The 20,619-nt window shown below is 48.0% G+C and overlaps 1 protein-coding gene across 2 annotated transcripts in view; it reads right to left on the reverse strand.

Annotated features, from left to right (window-relative positions):
• The window catches only part of ECHDC3 (enoyl-CoA hydratase domain containing 3), a 34,132-nt gene extending 23,464 nt beyond the window's left edge, over positions 1–10,668 (reverse strand). The window contains exons 1-3 of one of the 2 annotated variants that reach the window (XM_044392070.3): positions 10,329–10,668; positions 6,081–6,202; positions 4,305–4,402 (exon numbers count right to left, since the gene is read on the reverse strand). In XM_044392070.3, the coding sequence (XP_044248005.1) occupies positions 4,305–4,402; positions 6,081–6,202; positions 10,329–10,495 (387 nt within the window). In that variant the 5' untranslated portion in view covers positions 10,496–10,668. The remainder of the gene's footprint in view (positions 1–4,304; positions 4,403–6,080; positions 6,203–10,328) is intronic. The other variant, XM_057304586.1, reaches the window with a different exon arrangement.
• Positions 10,669–20,619: the final 9,951 nt, after the last annotated feature.

Raw genomic sequence — 20,619 nt, forward strand, 5'->3', positions numbered from 1 at the left:
TCCCTCCCATAAATCGCCAACTTATTTTTGCAGCTTACAAAATAACTTGGTTTATTTCTCCATTTTTTTTCATGCCACTCCAAACAGGTCGTGTTGCCATGGAAAGTGCAACATATAAATAGTTATACTTTGAACCCTGGTAGGTAAAGAGGGCGGGTGGGAAGGAATTACTACATCTGGGCTTGTTTCTCACGGCAGCAACTCCAAAGAAATGACCTTCACTGATTTGAAGATTTTGCCTAAGGAACTCAGCCTTTTGCATTCACAAACATGTTATATTTTCAGCTTTATTATAAAATAACCAACTACATATTTAGGGATACGATATCATCTTTTATAGTAGTGGTTTGGACTTTTTTTAGGGGGTCACCTTTTGAGAATCTGATACATGCTAATGGCCCTCTCCTCAGAAGAATGCATATAAATATATCCGCACCCCAAACTCTTCGTGGATTTAGGGGGTTTGAGAACTCTAGGTGAGGATGAGGATGGTCAGTGATAGAGCCCATTCTCAGGGAACTACAATAGCAGGGAGAAGAATGCTCCAGAACGTCTAACATCTTGCTGCAAAGAAGGACTTTTTTGGCTCTGAGTGTCGTCTGTCACCTGAAGAACTGGTTACTTATGAAAAGTCATTTGGCTGTGACTAGCGTTGAACAGTCTGTGTCTCCTATGTCCCACATACAAAGCACAAGGATTCTATACAACCTGGTGGGAAAATACTTAGAGTGGATTCCAACAATATCAAAAATACCCATACCTTTCATCTAGGGAACACTCCTAAGGAATAATCCTAAAAATAGGGTAAAAAGCTGTTTGGGCAAAGATGTTCAAAAAATTATAATAGTGAAAAACTAATAAGTAAGATATGTAAAAATAAATAAGGGGCGCCTGGGTGGCTCAGTTGGTTAAGTGTCTGCCTTCAGCTCAGGTCATGATCCCAGGGTCCTGGGATAGAACCCCACATCATTGTCTTCTTCTTCTCCCTCTCCCCCCTGCTTGTGCTCTCTCTCTCTTGCTACCTCTCTTTCTCTCTCTCTCAAATAAATGAATTTAAAATAAATACATAAATAAATAATAAATAAATAAGAAAAATGATTGTGTAAACTGTCCATTTAATGGAATGCTGTATTCTCATTATGAGATTTTCCATCAGACATAGCAGCATGGTCCGGGCCTTGCATAGTGGGCTGGTGCCAGGCTCCTGAGGTTTGATGCCCAGTCTGCACTTACCCACTGGCTATTCCTCGGTCTTCACATCTGGGTATAATAATGGGGCCTAAGAATAGTACCAACCTTATAGAACAAGAGAATTATATATATATATATATTATATATATATAAAATATTCAAAATATTATTTGGCACATGGTAAGCATTCAATGCTATAATCACATTATACAGTATAATTGAACCTATGGTATGATTATTCAGACAAAGAGGTTCACATGGAAAAGGTCTGAAAGAAATATTCTAAATATTAGCATTCTCTCCGGGTGGTACGATCATGGTCTAGTATCAGCAGTTTATTTTCTTTCCTTCTGTTTCTCTGAATTTTCAAAATTTTCCCTATTGTTTATCATTTGGATAATTAAAACATATTTTAAGTAACTCTTTTTTTTTTAAGTAGGCTCCATGCCCAACATGGGGCTTGAACCCATGACCCTGAGATCAAGAGTCACATGCTCTACTGACTGAGTCAGCCAGGCACCTGAAAACATATTTTATTTTTTAAATTTTTTTATTTTTTAAAGATTTTTTTTATTTATTTGAGAGAGAGAGAGAGTGTGCATGTGCACAGTCATGGAGGGAGAGGGAGAGAGACAGAATCTCCAGCAGACTCCCCGCTGAGTGAGGACCCCTACACGGGGCTTGATCCCACAACCCTGAGATCATGACCCCAGCAGAAATCAAGAGACACCCAACTGACTGAGCCACCCAGGTGCCCCCCAAAACATATTTTAAATAGTTAGAGAACAATTCAGGAAAGACAAAGACAAACTAGATAAAAAATCAGCTGAGGCAATCAGTCCCTTGGTGGTCAAGAGGTGATTATCCCTCCTAGTTTACCTTCCTGAACTAAATATTTTTCCTGGGCTCTGCCTGCTCCAAATTGTGACACAGACGTAAGTATAGCTTAGCCTCACTCAGTAGCATTACCGAGGGCTCTGCAAGAGGCCACGTCCCATTGCCATTTCAGTGGAGGGGTGAGAAGAAAGAGAAGAATCTCTTCCTGTACTAGGGTTTCCACCCTCAAACTGCTACGGGACAAAAGGAGAGACACAGGGAAATCTGTCAGATCAGCTCCACAGGGGCTACTTTTGCTCTCCCACAGCCTCGTGTTTCTTCTTCTCAATTTATTCCTGATTTGGAAATAATTAACCATCAGGCAGCACTTGTGGTCTTTAAGGAACCTGCTATGGTCTGGATGCTGAGTCATGTCGGAGACCTCTGTCTTCTCTCTAAATCCAAGTTTTCTCATGTATGAATGAACAGTGAAATATCTAGTTCATTCTGTCCCAATCTGTTGATTACATGTGGAAACTGAAATCTTGCACAAGTTCATGCTGCTCATATTTATCCTGGACAATGTGATTTTCTTAGAAAAAGCGTTCAAGAAATCAATGCACTTTCACTTCTATCTCCCTGTGTTAGGACAAGGTCCTGTTTACGCACTGTGTTTTTTGCAGCGAGCCTGAGGCATCCAGGGGATGCCAGCGTCCACGAAATCTGGACTTTATCCTCTGAAGCAGCCCCGGGCTCCCCTGTGGCCCCTCTGCTAACCCGTTTAGGACTCAGTTCATGAAGACAACACAGCAGAGTGATAAAAGCAGGCCCTTTGGGGAGGATGGAAGGGCTCTAGTGGTTGTCTTTGATGCTTTTCTGTTTTAGCCAAACACACTGGATATTAGTAGAAAAGTAACTTCTAAAGCGCCTGCCTTGGCAAACACAAGAGCAGAATGTTAGATAAACATCATTAATGTGAAACAAAAGACTGAAGCCTTAGCTCCGGCTTGCTTCCGCCTCTCCCTGGAGCCTTAAGTCAATTGCTTTTCTGGCTTGTCCCGCCATGAAATGAGAAAACTCGAATTGGCTCTCCCTACGGCATTCTGGAAGGACAAGGAAAAGAAATGGTGGTCGAGAAGGCATCTTAATCATCTTCCTGTCAGCCTCCCTGTTGCTCACCTCTGTCTTGTCTACATAGAAGGTATCATGAAATGTTTGTTGAATCATTAATGACCAAATAAATGAGCAAGTCAATGAATGAATGAAAAATGAGGTGAAGTCATCTTAGGATCAGGTTATGAAACTGTTTGAGGTTTTTTTTTTTTTAAGATTCATTTATTTGAGAGTTTTTAAAGATTTATTTACTTATAAAATAAATAGATCATCAGCGAGAGGGGGAGAGGGAGAGAGAGAATCTCAAGCAGACTCCATGCTGAGTGTGGAGCCTGACAAGGGACTTGATCTCACGACCCTGAGATCATGACCTGAGCCGAAACCAAGAGTCAGTTGCTTAAGCAACTGCGCCACCCAGGCGCCCCTGAAACTGTTTTATGTCTTGCCTCTCACCTACATTTCCAGTTTCAGTTTGGCAGGAAGCTTGGTTTTCCTTCTCTTTCCCTTCAGCGCCTTGCAAGTGTTATGCATACAGTAGTGCTCAATAAGACGTTATGAGATGAGCATGCATTACTTAGGGTTGTATTCTGTATTCAGTTTTTTATTATCCAGGGTTGACTTAATAGGTTTATAATCATTGCAAACCTTTTGTTCCTCTTCCTCCTCTCTGCTGGCCATTTCTCTCCTTCATACGGTTAAAGAGACAGACAGTAAGAAGTAAATGTGAAGAGGTTAATTTTCCTACTTGGAGGTGGTGATTACAAAGGCTGGTTAGAAGAAGGGTTTGGAAATAATCTTTAAAATCATTATTGTTATTCCGTTCGCAAATATTCTCTCTCTCCCATTAACGGAGTCGTTTTAGTTTAAAATTTTTAAAAATTTTTACTAATCTTAGGTTCTTCCCCTCTAATGATGTACATTCCCACCCTTTACCTCCTACTTAAGAAACACCCCCCATGATCCCAGAGGCGGCGACTGGCAGCTTGTAACAACATCAACCGCAAGCCATGGTCACTTCTTAAAAATTGAAACCAAATAGTGGCTTGGGTGAAGGGTGCACCAGTGACCTGTCTGGAGCAACTAGGTCTCATAAATAAAGCCTTCTCTGTAAACTGGAAGTCTGATTCAGTATTTCATGTAACTATCATTTTCGGGCTGCAGTGTTGACCCCCATCCTGGCTTACCTCAGAACAGGTCTGAAATACTTCGGCATGATAATCTGGGCTTCGCTCATCCGTCAGTTCCTTTAAATCATGCCCAGAAGAAAATACAGGCCCCTTAGCTGCAAATGTTTCCAGTGGAGAAAAGAAAAGAAAAGAAAGAGATGTAAATAGCCAGAGCTTAAATGTTTACTTACTTACCTACCAGATAACTAGCCATCGTGTTGTTGCTGTGGACACTTACGTTAATGGCTCAATTTTGATAAGAATAATTCTATTTTGTTTGAAAAGAGACAGCTAGTATTTTGTGGTGACAGAGTAAGGTGAGGCATGGGTTCTCAAAGGTCTATGGTGGAACCAGCAAAAACATGTCATTCCAACAAAGAGAAGGCTCAGTAAGCACAGCGAAAGTGCTCTTTCCAGAATTATCCATCTGGTTTCACACTTTTGTTTCTGGGCTTGGTCCGGCCTGAGTGTATAGACTCACTTGGGCCCATCAAATCCACCCTGCCTCCCCCAGCGTCCCTGTCCTTTGGTCCACAGATAATGGCCACCCACACAGGTTGGAATCGGGAAGGTCGGAGTGTGAAGACAGCCCCTTTACTTTTTACAAGGGATCTGAGGATGTGGTTTTACTGTTACTGTTGTCATTAACAACAACGATGAAATGAAATTCCACCCATCAGCTGGTAACACTTTCTCCTACTTCCCTTTTGCTGTGGCTGCAGGGACAGAAAATATTATTCCCTGCAAACAAGTGAGAAAATTGCATGGTTCAGAGTTAGCTGCCTGACGGCATCCAGGTTACACCCCCATGGCTGCTGGACAATATTTGTTCTATTTCTTTTCCCTTCACCATATAAAAAGTTGAAAATTTGGGGGCGCCTGGGTGGCTCAGTCAGTTAAGTGTCTGACTCCTGATTTCAACTCAGGTGATGATCTCAGGGCCGTGAGATCGAGCCCCACATTGGGCTCCATGATAAGCGTGAAGTCTGCTTGAGATTCTCTCTCTCCCCTTCCCACTAGGCCTCTCCCTACTTTGTGCTCACACGCACTCTCACAAAATAAATAAATAAATAAATAAATAAATAAATAAATAAATAAATTTAAAAAAATTTTTTAAAGTTGAAAATTTATATCCCACCACAGACAAGAAGGTAACATTTTGAGTATCTGCCTCCAGAAACACTGATTCTTAATTTTTAAAAAATAGTGCATCACGGGGCAGCGTCTGTTTTATTTTTCTGTGGTTTCTTTAAAATGCTGCCACTGCTATTGTTATTATCACTGTCATCATCACCAGATGAGTTGGTAAAAATTCTTACTGGAAAAAGAGCAAGGAAAGAAATGAGCAAAATATAGCCTGCTTTCTGGCACCGCTAAAGACCACAGATCTCGGTTGAAAGCTCAGTAAGACCAGAAAAGACAAACCCATCAATTGCCCAGCAGCCTTTCCTAGCCAACTAGGTAGTCTACCACAAGCATGTGATTAAACCCATCTTATCAGATCCACGAAGAAAGAGGTTCCTTGATTTTGACGGGAAGACCAGCACGGCCACGGGTGGCAGTATTTCATATCTGACACGTCCGACAAAAAGGAAAAGACATATTCTCACCGCATGGGAATCTTTCCTGTAATTTCCACAGTTAATCACACAGGAGTTTTTCACAATGTTCTTGTAAAGGAGCTTCAAAAACAATTCTCCCATTAAGCGAAGGAATGCCCCAGCTGACCAAAGAATTTTGAGAAACCGCTTCTGGGTACTGCAAGAACATTGGGGCTGGACATCAGATAAATACCTGAAATGATGATGACTTTTAGGTCTTTGCTTTCAGCTTCGTGAAGAATGTCACTTCGCAGAGATTTCAGCATGGCTAATGACAGCGCATTCCTCTTGTTCGGATCACTCAAGACAATGTTCCTGGGGAGAACGTTTTATGATTACTGGGTCATGCAGAAGTCAAAACAAGTGAGGACCCCCGCAATTCCTTTCTTACCCTGGGCGGCTTTTTAAAAATACCAGAAAGAGAACCATGGATGCTTAGAGGCAACTGAGAGGGTCTGCCAATAATCTGGAGATACAGCTAAGGCAGAACAAGGAGACTACCTGAAATGTGGGTGGGGTTTCCTCCCTCTTTCCCTGGAGTTGCTTCTCTTTTTCTCCAGGTTTGCTGTCAGAAACACAAATGCCACCTCCACCCAAAGGGCAGGTTACAGCAGTTCCAAAAGTCACCACTGCCCATTCCGAGGTGGTGAAGCTTGTCAGACCACCTCGGAAGCCAGAGGAAGCTGCCACATTGTGGCTACCTTCACCTTATTTCTTTCTGCTGTTCTTCGAAAGAAGAAGGTTAGGGAAGGAGCCAAGGATGAAAACACGCCCCCCAGATCTCCTCCCACGCACCCGAGGAGGTAGTGCAGTTACAGGGGCCAACGTGCATCCATGACAGCATTCTTCCGTGTTTTTATAGTGGCATCCTGAAATTCTGCAGAATAATTCATGCTGAGAACGGGCAATGTGAAGAACAGAAGGACAGGAGCGTACAGCAAGAGGGCTCTTCTGGACACGTCCTCCAACAAAGAGCTGGCATGCCAAGGTTTCACTGTTTTAAGGTATCCCAGGTGCTAATTAAAATAGCCAGTATTGTCCTCTGGCTGTCTGCACACAGAAATGTCGTATTCGTGCGGTTATACAGAATGGGCAGGGAGCCAAACACCAGACTATCGTTCTATATGTTGTATCTGTTTCCCCGTGGTCCCCACCTACATGTCTTCTGCCTTTCTCATTCTTTGGATCTGATATTCCGCCTGCTCTGTGTCAGCCTGGATCCTCCTTCAATAGCCTTCTGGGCCACTGGCTTCTGGAAAACCACTTCAGCGACCGACTTTATTTCAGTGCTATGCGAACACCCATTTTCTTTGGAACAGCGTCCCAGTATGGCTGTGACAGTCATCGTTTTGTTTCTCATCAATGCGTTTCCTCCTGAGTGCCAAAAATGACTTGCAGCTGAGAGGCTGATAGGCTATGAAACCCACATTTTGGGGTATGGTAAGAGAAGTGCCGGTGAACCTTCCAGTAAGATAATGAGTGTGCTTTCTGTAGCAAACCTAAGAGCTGCCATCCCATCAGTGACATATGCTTAAATTAAATTCTAAGGCCTCAGGCAAAACTGTGTAGAAAGACGCCAGCACCCAGACGCCCTTGCTGCACGGCGGTGTCTGTTCCTATGTGGCCCATTAATCCTGTGGCTCTCGCGTCCCACACCCTGTTAGAGTACTCTGAATTGCTGAGTTCACTTCTCAACCCAGTGCAGCCAGGCTTCTGTTCCTGCCACTCCACTAAATCAGTCCTCGCCGACAATCTCCTCGTTGCCAGAACCGAACCCAATGGCCATTTGGATCGTGCTCTCCTTCTGTCTCCTGTTTTTTGGTGCTTCTCTAGCCTGTCCTCCTCTACTTCTTCAAGGGGCTCCTTGCCTTCTGCTCACCCCTAAATGATCCTCAGAGCTCCCTCCACTGTTCTCTATTCGTTCCATACTCTTCCAAGGTAACGACACTATGGCCTTGGCTTTGCCTGGTACCGCTAGGCTGATGACTCCCAATCTTTGCCTGCGTTCAGACCTCTGTCCTGAGCTCCAGGCTACTCTACAAGTTCATTCCAATGTCTCCTGGACTATCCTGGGGCATCTTCCCCCAACTCCCAAACCTGGCCCTGTCCTCTCTCCCTTTATCTTAACGCTACCACTGAGTTGCTCAAGCCAGAAACGGAAAGCCATCCTAGATTGCTATTTTTTCCCTAGTCAACTGGCCATCAAACCAGGCTGTAATACCTCCTAAAAATCTTAGCCGTCTGAATTTTCCCAATGGCTCTCTTGGGTCAAAACATGTGATGCCTTGCACCTACAGCTTCACCAACCCCACCGCTGGAAAGACGGAATCACTAAGAGCGAGGTCACCACCACAGCACGTGATAGGAAGTATATTTCTGTTTGCAAGGCAAGAGATGGGCCCTGGGGATGCCCCGATGAGCTGTCTGGAGCTCATCACATCATTGAAAACCACCAGAAGGTCCATGAGACGAGGCACCTGTCATGTTCACACACAGAGGAGACACTCGACAGACACCTGCTAACCAAATTAATGACCCCAAATAGCATTTTGATTTCTCAGAGCCAACTCCACTAATTCCTGTAAGTTTTCATCTCACCTAGTTTTTTTGCCACCTCTTTTAAACCTCAGTGGCAAGGACACTGAGCTGTACAGCGGAGTGGAAGCAACTTTGGAGGCAGATGGACCTTTTCCTGCCTCCTGGCTTTCTTTGCTCACAGCTGTGTGGCCTTGAGCAGGCTGCCACCTCTCTGAACTTGTTTCCTCACTGTAGGATGGGGACAACATAACCTATCACGCTGGCCGCTAGAAGAATTAGGGGTAGCAACGGTATGGTGCTAGCATGGTACCCCAGTTCCTGGCTGCTTTTCACTCCATGACAGTGTCACTGCTGAGAGGAATGGCTTTGAATGGGATGCTTGAAGTGTGACTGAGTTGTTTAAGCTCACCAACTTAGTGCCTACCATACCACGGCTTTAGTGATGGATTTGGAGGTTCCTACTTACTGATTCCGAGCATTTATGTTAGATTGATTCTTCCCATCGTCTCCCTTTCTGATTCATGTTTAGCTCCGGAAAACTCAACGAGACCTTCTTCGGTCAACTGGCTGCCATGCCCGATGTCTGGGTTCTGACCAGGTGGAACCAGATTTGCAGAAGCAGAACCGCCCTTGAAAATGAGCAAGAAGGACCGCCGCTTGGGCCCTGCACTTCGGAGTACCCTGCTGTGGCCCTCTTCCAGCGGTTCCCTGCCAGGTGAGCCAGGAGTCCACTTGGATAGCATTATGTGCCCACCTGGAAATCACCACCCCCTTCCAAACCTTTCAGCAGTTACCTGAGATTCTGAAATTCTCTGGCTTTACAGGGGGCATCTTTAAGCCCATGGGGTGGCCGAGAGCAATTATTTCTAGGCAGGGAGCGAGGAGAGAGAGAGAGAATGCAGGCATACTGGATGGGATGTCTGCAGACCTGTGTGCCAAGCTCCTGGGAGAGAAGCAGGGGCGGAGAGGTGAGAGGGGGTGAGCATAGGATGGGAAGAAAAGAAAAATGTTGCAGGCCAGCAGATGGCTCTCCACTACTTTTGGGGAACTCCTAGGAGCCTCAGGATTATAAATTCAAACATGGTTTTCCAGGTTTCATGAAGATACACTTGTCAGGGTAGGAGAAGAAAACATACTTAGCTGTTAGTTTGATTTGTGACTTTTAAATACTTAGCATGCTGGGCAGGCCTCCAGCACCCTTGCCCTGGTCAGGGAAACAACAGGGTGAAGCCTGGATGGGGCTAGAGGTCTTTCAAACTTTACTACTCCAATTCCAGTTTGTGCCAGTTTTTGTTTGTTTTGTTTTGCTTTTTAAGGGTTTTAGGCTTGTTGAGCCAAAAGGCAGAGCTCAGTACAATGTGCCCTTCATCCTACATATTGACCTGCCACCCACTCGGGTATTTCTGGTGGAGGGCCAAGGAGCACCTCGGCTATGCCTAACCTGGCCTTGTAACCAGGTCAAGGTTGTGAGACGCACCGAACCCTCTTTCTCAAAGGCCAAAGTAGCGAGCGGCCCGCACGGAGCCTAAAGTCCAATGAAGACTCGGCTTGGTTGCCCTGGGGGTTTAGGGGCAGTGCTGGGGCCTTCTGAAGCTGTCCCATTTGAAATTCTCCTGTGTGTCCTGCAAGATCCGAAATGCTACAGTGCCCAGGCAGGGGACTTCAGGAAACACCGTGTCCACGGGTTCCTTTGCGGCCCCTGGCCGGATTAGGCCGAGACGGACAAACTGGGGTCCCCAGCAGTCGAAGCTTATCCCTGGCCGAGCTCTCGTTGGCCTCCGCGTGGGGTGACTGCCCATCCTTCTGCCCTGGTCCCTGCCGCCCACCCCCACCTGGGAGCTGCCCTGCTAGGCCCGCGGGCCGGTCTGGGAGGGCCAGGGCGCCTGGCGGCCCCGCCGCTGACCTGATGCCGTCCCGCTGCCGCGCGCTGGTGGGTCGCGGCCCGAGCTCCGGCCGCCCGGCCCCGGCCGGACCCCTGCTGCAGAAGCCGGCGGAGAGCGGAGCCCACGCGCTGCGTCGGAGCCAGCCGGGCCCCTTTGTCCCGAAGGCCCGCAAGCCGGCGGCGGCCATGGCAGCCAGAGATGCGCCCCAGAGGGCCGGACGCCCCGAGGGCCGCTGGTGCGAGTCGGGCCGCTGCGCCTCGACAGCTCCGGGTCGCAGGCAAAACCGGAAAACCCGGCCAGAACTCCTAGGCTGGGGCCTACGTCTGTCTCTAGCAAGTCGGAACCTTCCTCCCCGCCCGGTCCCTCCGCGCCCCGCCCCCGTCCCTCCGCGCCCCGCCCCCGTCCCTCCGCGCCCCGCCCCCGTCCCTCCGCGCCCCGCCCCGGTCCCTCCGCGCCCCGCCCCGGTCCCGCCCCGCCGCCCAGTCCCGCCGCCCAGCCCGGCCACTCCTCTCCGAGCCCCGGCCCCGCCTCTCCGGGCCGCACCACCACCTTGGCCCCGCTCCCTCCGCGCCGTCAGGCCCCGCCCCGCCCCGCCCCCGTGGGGCTGAGGGGTGGAGTCTCGGGTGTCGTGCGCAGACACTAAGCTAGCAGGCGGAATGTTTGCTTTAGCAAGGCCCGATAAAGAGTTCAGGGGAGGCGAGGAAAGGGTCGGCTTGTTCCTTTCTGCACCAACACCAAGTATGTGGTGGTTTGCCTAGATTAAGAAAATGAGCGTCAACAGGTGGCGACTGGTATGAGCTATGGTCGCCACCTTGTCACTTCACCGCAGCCACTGCAAACCCGCTCAGGCCTTGCAGGTGATCGCAGGTCACAACGTGAGGTGTATTCCACACGGGTGTGGACTTTTGAAGGACTCTGTGGCCTCTCCTCGAAAACCCTACGTTTATCTCTTGGGTTTTTCAAACGCACCTGGGAGGGAAAGGGAGATCCTTCTCAGGACCTAAATGGCTGGCACCACAGGAAACAGAATTTCCTGTTGCTGAGAGCGAAGTATGATGAGAATATCCTCATTGTCATGTGTTAGCTAAATTCTCAAAGTCTGGGGGTTTAAAAAAATGTCCTAAATATTTTTATTGGCTACATGCTCATTTTTAGTAGTAGATATCCTCTGCAAGAGTTGCTCTGGGCTCAGAACACAAACTTATATCTTCCACCGTTGTCCTGTTCCAAGTATTTTAGTCGACAAATCAGCTTTTCAAAACATGTCTGATCAGGACGCCTGGGGGGCTCAATTGGTTAAGTGTCTGCCTTCGCTGGGGTCATGATCACAGGGTTCTGGGACTGAGTCCTGAATCGGACTCCCTGCTCAGTGGGGAGACTACTGCTCCCCCTGCTTGTGCTCTCTGACAAATAAATAAAATCTTTATAAAACAACGACGACAACAACAACAAAAACCCCGAAATATGTCTGATCACGCCACTTCTCTGCATCCTGCTGCATCTGACCCCTGCTCCTTCAGCCTGTCTTGTGCTCTTGTCCATGCTCCAGGCTCACGACAGATCAAAGTCTGGAGATTTGCAGGACACATGGAAGAAATGGTCTCAGCCCTCAAGGATCTTACAGTCTCTAGGGGAGACACCATGCCCAGGGCCCTCCACGCCCTTCACACTGAGAAGCTTTGCAAGGATCACAATTACACAAAGGCATGTTCAAAGGGGGTCATTGAGGTTGCACCGTGGCTTCAAATAGTCACACATTTGGGTTTAATTCTCAGCCTCATCATTGGACAGAACTCTTATGTACAGAACAGTATTCTGAAATATCAACTGAGACCTCTTCCACCACAACCACTACCCCATTTCCTTGGTCTGTGCTCCATGTAGGCAGCTGGGGTGTTCCTCATTCATTGTCTCAAAGGAAGAGGGGGTCTGGCAGAACTCAAATACAGACAAACATGGGGCAAATTTGGGCTTATGGGTTGTGAGCACTTGAGGGTTGGAAAGAACACCAAACAGACATCATAGATTTGGCACTGGTGAGTAAGAATGAGGCCTCCAGCCTGAGGCCAGATTTAGGCCCCCCAGGTTTGGGAGCAAGGATAGGGCAAGTAGAACTTGTAGGAAAAGCCAGAGGAGTTATGGAATTTGGGAAAAGCAATGGGCCAAAGCCTCCTGGAGAAGAAGTGGGAACGGCGAGAAACCCCGGCTAAGGCACAGGCAGGCTTGCTCTTTTTCCTTGGTAGAACCCCAGGGGAGTCATGAGGCTCCAGGTGGCATGAAACAGAGCCAATGGACCTACACACCTCACGCAGAATTTCCCATGGCCCAGTGTGATGCTGTGACAACAGGTGGGTTCCTGTCCTTGGAGAGGGGCTCAGAAACAGCTGACAAAGTTCTGGATACCAGAAGGCCCTGAGTGGGGAATGGAGGATGGCTTAGGAAGTGTGGATTGCCAAGCTGAAGACAAGGTGGGAATGAGGATATCTCAGATGGATGCCCTCACCTGTGCCCTTTGGGCAGGCTAGACTATGCCCAGGTTAACAAAAATAACAAAAACAAGTCTCAGTGGCTCGAGCCACAAAGACTCAGTTTTCACTTACACTACAGGTTGATCGAAGATCAGGAGGAAGCTCTATGCTGGGTCAGCACTGTCATTGTCCCCAGGACCTGCTGAAGTAGCATTGATCTAGAAGGTTCCCAGTCTCTGTGGCAGAGGGGGAAAAAAGAACGAGGAAAAGCGTGAACTGATTTAAAGCTTCCTTCTGGAAATGACACTTGCTCTTATGTGCTGTTTGCCAAAGTAAGTCACATGGCCACACTTAGTTTGTAGGGAAGTACAATCCTCCCATGGATTTGGAAGAATGGAGCCAGAATCTTTTCCAGCAAGGACTACCTAACAACGACCATAATCTCCCAAGCACAGAGCCTTGGTTCAGCATGATAAACTAACTTATGCTTATTATGCAGGGATTGGTGATAGAATTCCAAATTGGCTTGGGTTAAGTTTCTGCCTCCAGGCAGAATGGAGGTTTGAAATAGAAATGAAGCTGACATACAAAATGAAGCTAAAATTCTAGAATGCTGAGTTTGTGCCCTGGGATTTGTATCGATCCCCTTGGTCACGCCAAGGCCTGCAGAACGGCAGGATCACAAAGCAAGATCAGAATGATCGCCACCATGAGCCAAAGTCCACCCCTGGAAGACATTTCCCACCTTCTTACTGAGATGTATTTTGTTAGCAGGATGGGCGGTTTGGTTGGGAGATGAAGAGACTGCTGTATCCCAACACAGGGTTGGGGTAGAGGAGAAATCTGGAGTTTAAGGTTTTCAGAAAAAGAAGGAGCTAGGAGAGCCCTCAGAGCCTGCAAGTCACAGATGAAAATGGACGTCTCCAGAGACAGCGTCCACTACTTCTAGATTTTATTTAATAATAATAGGAGTGGCTCTTCCAGAAGCAGTGCCCGCCCTCGTTGCTCCACGTCCGCCGTCTGAGGGTGACTGGTGAGGATTCAGACGGGTTTGGCCAGCAGGGCTTGCACTCAGCGCAGTAGTTACAAAGTGGGGGCTGGACGCCCGAGGTCCCCTGGAGGATGGTGCTGCTCTCCCCTCCCTTTCCTGCCTCCTTCCTCCCCTCATTTCTTCCAGAGCCTGTCGCTCTGGCTCGAGAGTGGCCAAGCAACACCGGGCAGTGGAGCTGGGCAGCTGTTGTCCTGTCCAAGTGGGTCTCGTACCGTTGCTGAACCACCGTCCGGCCTGAAGCCGTGCAAGAGTCTTTTCATGCAGGCTGTTTCTCCAGGCCTCCTCGCCTCTCATTAATTTTGGTGGGGGCTGCCTGTCTTTCTTCTCTCTTGTTCGGTGCCCTGCTCATCTATTTTGCACACGGGCCTTCTCCCTGACACGATTGGATTTCCAGGTTGCTAGCAGGCTTCTCTCTGGCTTTGATTTATGTGAGCCTTCTCGGTGCCGTACATGTCTTTGCTACCTTTCCCATTTCCTTTAAAGACCCACAGATGCTTGGCAGAAATGTTGCGGAAATAATGCAGAATAAAAGACAGTTCTAGGGGAGGCTGGTGTCGCAGGCTTGATGTGGGAAGGAGGGGAGATTTAAAACTCCTCCGGGTGCAGAGAAAGAAAAGTGAAGGGCAGATTTTCTGCTGCTTATGGAGTGGTTTTTGAACTTCTTTTTTTATTGATTTCAGGCCCTTCTAAGGCAGGCAATGTAATGACACAGTTCAGAGGTACAATGAGAAAGCGGGGCTGACTTTCAGTGAAGGTCCCTCTGGCACTGGGCTGATTCCCCCCAGGTCTAGCTGTCTCCCCCACCCCTGAATCTCCCCACATCTGTCCCTCCCCCAAAAGCCCCTGGGGGGGGTCAGTCCCCCCAAACCAGAAATATTTCAGACTTTCCTTGTGTCATGGCTGCGGATGCTTTTCAATGCCCTGATTTTATTATTTTATATTTTTATTTAAAATCCACCGGTCATTATCCTAATGCCTTTTGCAAACCTGGAACTTCTTTGGGAAAAAGCCATAACCTCCAGTTGGGTGATAATTAATTTAGAAACTAGATGCGGGGAGGAGGAGTGCATGGATGAAATGAAGTTCCTTTTATCCCCATTTGGCACACATTCTTGAGTTTGCTCCCATGCCTTAAACCAAAGCAGCTCCGTAATCCCCGGTGAGGGATAGGGAAGAGTGGTGTGGACTGCTGGAGAGGTGTGGGTCTCCCTGCGTCGGGGCTGGAGGGAAGGGTTTGAATGGGCGTGCTAAGTGAAAGGGTCCTCACAGCATGTTGATAGCCCCTTGCTGGAGGACACGAGGTCGGTGGGGAGAGGAATGGTCCACATCAGATCCACTAAATGGTGCTAGAGAAAGACGGCCACATGGAGGCTGGAGGCTCCATGGGCAGCTGGGCAGCTCATCCCCACTCCCGGCCCCCTGCTGAGGAAGGGACAAGAGACCCCAGAGCAAAGCCAGCCTCGGGAGACCAAGTCCCAGAGCCACTGCAGGGCGGGGAGCCCAGTGGTTCCTGTCTGCTGCGCCTCCAGCCTTTGAGTCTAATCCTGGCACATGGAGAGGGGGTTACATTATATTTCAGTATTTGGAGAGGAAAGGAAAAACGGTGGACATCCTGGCATCGGACAGGTGAGCCCCCAGCCGTAGGACACATGCCACTGTGCGGACTGATCTATTGCTTGAATATTCCAGTTAGCCCCAGCAGGAAGTTAAGGTGGTGGGACGTGGGGAGGAGGGGGTGTTTGCTTGACTACAAGAAGAGGGATGATTTCCTGCTTGGTTGCTGGAAAGGAGGGAGGAGCCAGGTTTTGTGTTTGGTAGTTACTCGATTGCTAGTTTGATGGCCTTGAGCAAGTCACACGGAGCCTGCTTCCTCATCTGTAAAACGGGGGAAACAATATTTTCGTCCTTTCAAACAATATCCGTTGAGCATATTGTGTGCTAGGTATTGATCTAGGCACCAGGGAGACAGCAGTGAACAAATCTAAGTCCTTAATCCCAGAGGGCTTGAATTCTAGTGCAGGGGAGCAGCACATGAACAGATTCGCGGGTAGCGTGTCAGACGGTGATGAATGCCACGAGGACGGATACAGTAGGGTCAGGGCTGAGCGAGGGGGTGCTATTTTATTATAAGAGGGTGCGGGGAGTCAGGGAACGTTTGACAGGATGATGTTGGAACAGAGACCAGAAGGGAGTGAGGGAGTGAGTCTTGCAAGTGTCAGAGGTGCGGACAAGCATCAAGGCTGGGGGGCAGGAGGGCTTGTGGGGCAGTGGAGGCAGAAGCAGGAACAGAGGTGGCCAGGCCAGGTCGTACTGGCCTTTGATTTAGGTGGCAGTGAACCCTTGGCCTTTTCACGCTGAGCAAGGTGGAGAGACACAGGCTGGAAGGAAATGGCGCCGGCCTGCCCGAGAGGGGTTGATCTTGGACAGGGCGCCAGTGGCGGGGGAGCGAGCAGTGGAGTCTGGATATATTTTGAAGGTAGAGTGGACAGGATGTGCTGATGGGTCAGCGTGCATGTGAGAGAAGGAGAGGGCTCAGGGAGGACTCTGAGTGTTTCGCCCTGAGCAACTTATTTTATGCCGAAAGCTGTTGTGCGTAGCCTACGACGTGAGACGTGGTGTAGAGCATCGTTGACGAGCCTGGACTCGGGAGCCACACAGCCTGGGTTCAGATCCTGGCTTCTCCAATACTTGCTATGTGACCTGGAGCGTTTTATTAACCTCTCTGCCGCAATGTCTTTGCCTGCAAAACGGTGCTGACAGTAGGACCTACCCTGCCGGTGAGTGAATGAATATTAAATGCTTGGACCGGTCTCAAGCATATGGCAAGCTCGATCTAAACGTTTGCTAATTGTATGTGAAATGAGACATATGTAATGTATTTACCCACACGTGGATGTAATATGAGGTTGGGACGCTCAGTAACTGGTCAGCTGCTATTGTTTTTATATAACAATGTAGTGGGGTTTCGAAACAGGCGGGAGTTATTTTAGATAATTTGCACTGGCCGTTCTGTTTCTTAGTTGGGGCTGCCTTTACATCGTCTTAACCGCCTGACCTTCCCCACCGTGATGCCCCCACAGTCCTTCCACTGCACCTCCCCGACCCCCAAAAGGGTATTTTCTCTCCCATTCCCCAAGGGAACCTTAGCTTGGTCAGAAGTTAGAGAATCACAATCCATTAAACGACCTCATTCCTCACCCCTTCTCGGGTATCTCTCTTTGGGTGTCACCCTTGCTCCCATGTTGGGAGGTCCCATTCAAACTCTTCCTCTGCCCTCATTCCATCTCGCTTCTTCCTTTTATTTCTGTCAGTCTCAAAGCTTTCAGGTCTCCTTGAATGCCTTTCTTACCTTGCTTTCCCCCTGGGCTGGGAGTTCCCCTCCCTGGGATTTTGGGTAGAGTTTTTCCACACTACGTACTCACCATCCTCCCCTCTCATGCTTCACTCCCACCCCCCATGAAGACAATTGCAGTGACCTCCCTGCCTCAAACCTTTCGCCTCGGAATCCATACTGGGGCCAGATCAGCCTTCTGGGAGCCTTCTCTCCACCACCATTGACAGCTGCTTTGACGAGCTCACCACTGGCAACTGTAGAAGCCTTACCACTGATGTCCCAGAGCTGCCCGTACTCCCTTCTGGTGCATTCTTCACAGTGTACCAGAGTGACGTTTAGACCTGCACATGCGGTCAAGTTCTCCTCAGCTTTCCAAGGCACTTAAAACCCAGGCGCACTGCCATGACTTATAAGGTCAGCACGGGCTAGGTCCTGTTTCCCTCCACTACCCTCTGCCACCCTCCTCCTTTCTTGTGACCCTCCACTCACACCAGCCTTTTCCCAGTCACCTGAGCTCAGTCAACTCCTTACTTCTTCAGGGCCTTTATGTGAGTATGGAAGGTTCAGTTCCTGAATCCTCACCTGGCTGACACCCCGTGTCCTTCAGATCTCAGTTCTAATGTCATTGTCTCAAAGACAGCATCTCTGACACCTGGTCTCAGTTAAGTCCCCAGCCCCTCATTATTCTCTAGTAAGGTCCTGTTCTTCTTTCTCTGCCTTATCATGATCTTGAATCAAGTATTTCTTGTGTGAATATTTCTCTATCTGCTCTATGCTATAAGCTCTGTGAGAACAGAGCCCATGTGTGCTTTTATCACCTTTGTGTACCGGACGCCTTGTGCCTGGCAGATTGCTCACTAATATTTGTTGAATGAGACCATTGGATAAATCAAAGAATAGACGAGCATCTCTCTTCTGTTCGAAAAACTCTGGCTCCCACTAAATCACCCAGAGAAGCCCAAGTTTGCTTGATCTTAATTCACATCATGACCCTTCACAAATCCACACTCCAATAGCTTAAAACTCCTGACTGTTTTTTCCAAAGGTTTCTGCCTGGAGGGCTTAATTTTACCACTACTTACAATATGTCACAGGTGAATTAATGACTGTCCCTAAATCATACCCAGTCTCAGGGTATCCAATGTCATATCTGCCATGAAGCCTTTCAGACACCTGCAGCTGGAAAGAATTTCTCCTTCTTCTGGGCTTCCACAGCACTTTCTCTGTGGCTGGTAAAGAAATTTGTCACGTTCTACCCCTCCTTTCGAGTTTCTTTCGGCGTGTCTGATTTTCTACTACACTGTGAGTTTCTCGAGGGCAAAATCCATGTTCTGCTCACCTTCGTATCTGCCACCATGATTGTTCAGCGGCATCAGGTGCTCAGCGTAAGGAAGACAAAAAATTATTGTGGATTATTGATTCAAGGTGATGATGATTTTTCTAAGGTCGATTTTTTCTGTAGGTAGTTCCCTATAGAAACACGTGGGGGTGCCCTAACCAAGCAAAACTATGTGGGCCGCTCTAGAGGGATTCGTTTCTAAATTATTTTAAAGATGACGGGGCTTCTTTCAAATTTTGTCTCACGGTCGTGTTGATTAGCTGTGGATGACAGGAAGGAAAGGTAAAGGACAATTTAGTGGGCAAAGTAAGAGTGAGTAAATGAAACCCAAAGACCACATGTGGTCAAAGAGACAAGGCAGGACGCACCTGCTTTCTGTGAGCAACTCTGGTCCCCAAATGAAAAAGGGCTGGGGTTGTGCTGTGGACCGAATTGTGTGCGTTCAAGATTGATATGTTGAAGCCCAACCCCTCAGCATGGTGGTATTTGGAGAGAGGACTTCGGGAGATAGGTTTAGATGAGGTCGTGAGGGTGGGGCCCAAGGTGGAATTAGTGTCCTTACAAGAAGAAGAGAGACCAGAACTTGGTCTGTGCCATGTGTGATATAGTGAGAAGGTGGCCGTCAGCAAACCAGGGAGAGGGCCCTCACCAAGAACCCAGCCCTGTGGCCTCCCTGATCTCCAACTTCCAGCTTCCGCATCATATGAAATAAATCTCTGCAGTTGAAGCTACCCAGTCTGGGACACGTGGTAATGGCAGCCCAAGCAGATTGCCACCGGCCACGTGCAGAAAGGGGCTGCCTTCCATGCTCTTTGCCTTTCCATGGAGAGATTGACATTTAGGTAAGAAAATGCTGAAACGTTTGTCAGAAACAGACAGGGTCTTTTAATCCCCTATGAGCCTCTGATTTTGCTTTCTTACTGTATCCGTGGTGCTTTGAAGACCTCTCACATGTGTAATAAAGAAGCACCACTATTCTCTTCTTTCATAACCGTATGTCGGGTAGCAGATCTCTTTTGTTAGTTTGAACCAGACTTCTACTTCCATTTTTGAACGTAATCTTTCCATTTTTTTTTTTTTAAGTAGGCTCCGTACCCAGCATGAAGCTCAATGCAAGGCTTGAACTCACGACCCTGAGATCAAGACCTGAGCTGAGTTTGATAGACACCTAACCTACTGAGTCACCCAGGTGCCCCTCTTTTCCATTCTTAATGTCAGGACATTGTGTTGGAAATGGGTGGTGTGAGCTCGTCACCTGGGCTAAACAGACATTTCCCCCCACCGTTGGTCTAAATGTGCAAAGCATTAATTATGCAGTTGACCCTTGAACAATGCGAGTTTGAATTGTGTGGGTCCACTTAGGTGTAGATTTTTTACAGCACAGTACTGTAATGTGCATTCTCTTCCTTAGGATTTTCTCTTCTCTAGCTTGCTTTATGATGAGAATACATTATGTAATACATACAGCGTACAAAACATGTTCGTCGGTCGTTTATGCCATTAAGTCTTCCGGTCAACAGTAAGCTATCAGTAGTGAAGTTTTTGGGGGAGTCAAAAGTTATATGTGGATTTTCGACTGCATGGTGGGTCAGTGCTCCTGACTCCCAGATTGTTCGAGGGGCAACTGTAATTAATCCAGGAATGGCACTACAATAGCTCCTCACTGCTGCCTGGGGCACTTGTCTTGCCTGGGTTTACAGGTGTCAGGCCATTGTTTTCCTGATGTCTCATCACTATCCTCTACTGTAAGACCTTTACATGTTTTGCCTTCACATGTTTATTTATTTGGATAAACTGAATTTGAATAAGCTGAATACATTGGCAGAATTCAGAAGCTGTAGTAAAAGTCTCAGGTGCAATTTAAAGTGGTTTACAAGCTGAAATAGAAACCCCTCCTTTCCTGCCCTTCCTTCCCCCCACTCCTCTCTCCCTTCACCCACCCGGGTGCTTCGTGCTATTCTGTGCGTTATCTCTGTGTGGGGGTGTCTGTGCGGAATCATATGTGTATATAAATTAAAGACAGGGCTGAGTTTCACATCTGGGTCAACATGATGTAGCCATGAAAACATGTGTCTTCTCCCTCACCTCCTACTTGGAAATGGCAGGAATCTCGGGGAGG

The sequence above is a fragment of the Ursus arctos genome, unplaced genomic scaffold, assembly GCF_023065955.2.
Source record: "Ursus arctos isolate Adak ecotype North America unplaced genomic scaffold, UrsArc2.0 scaffold_30, whole genome shotgun sequence".
Classification (NCBI taxonomy): Eukaryota; Metazoa; Chordata; class Mammalia; order Carnivora; family Ursidae; genus Ursus; species Ursus arctos.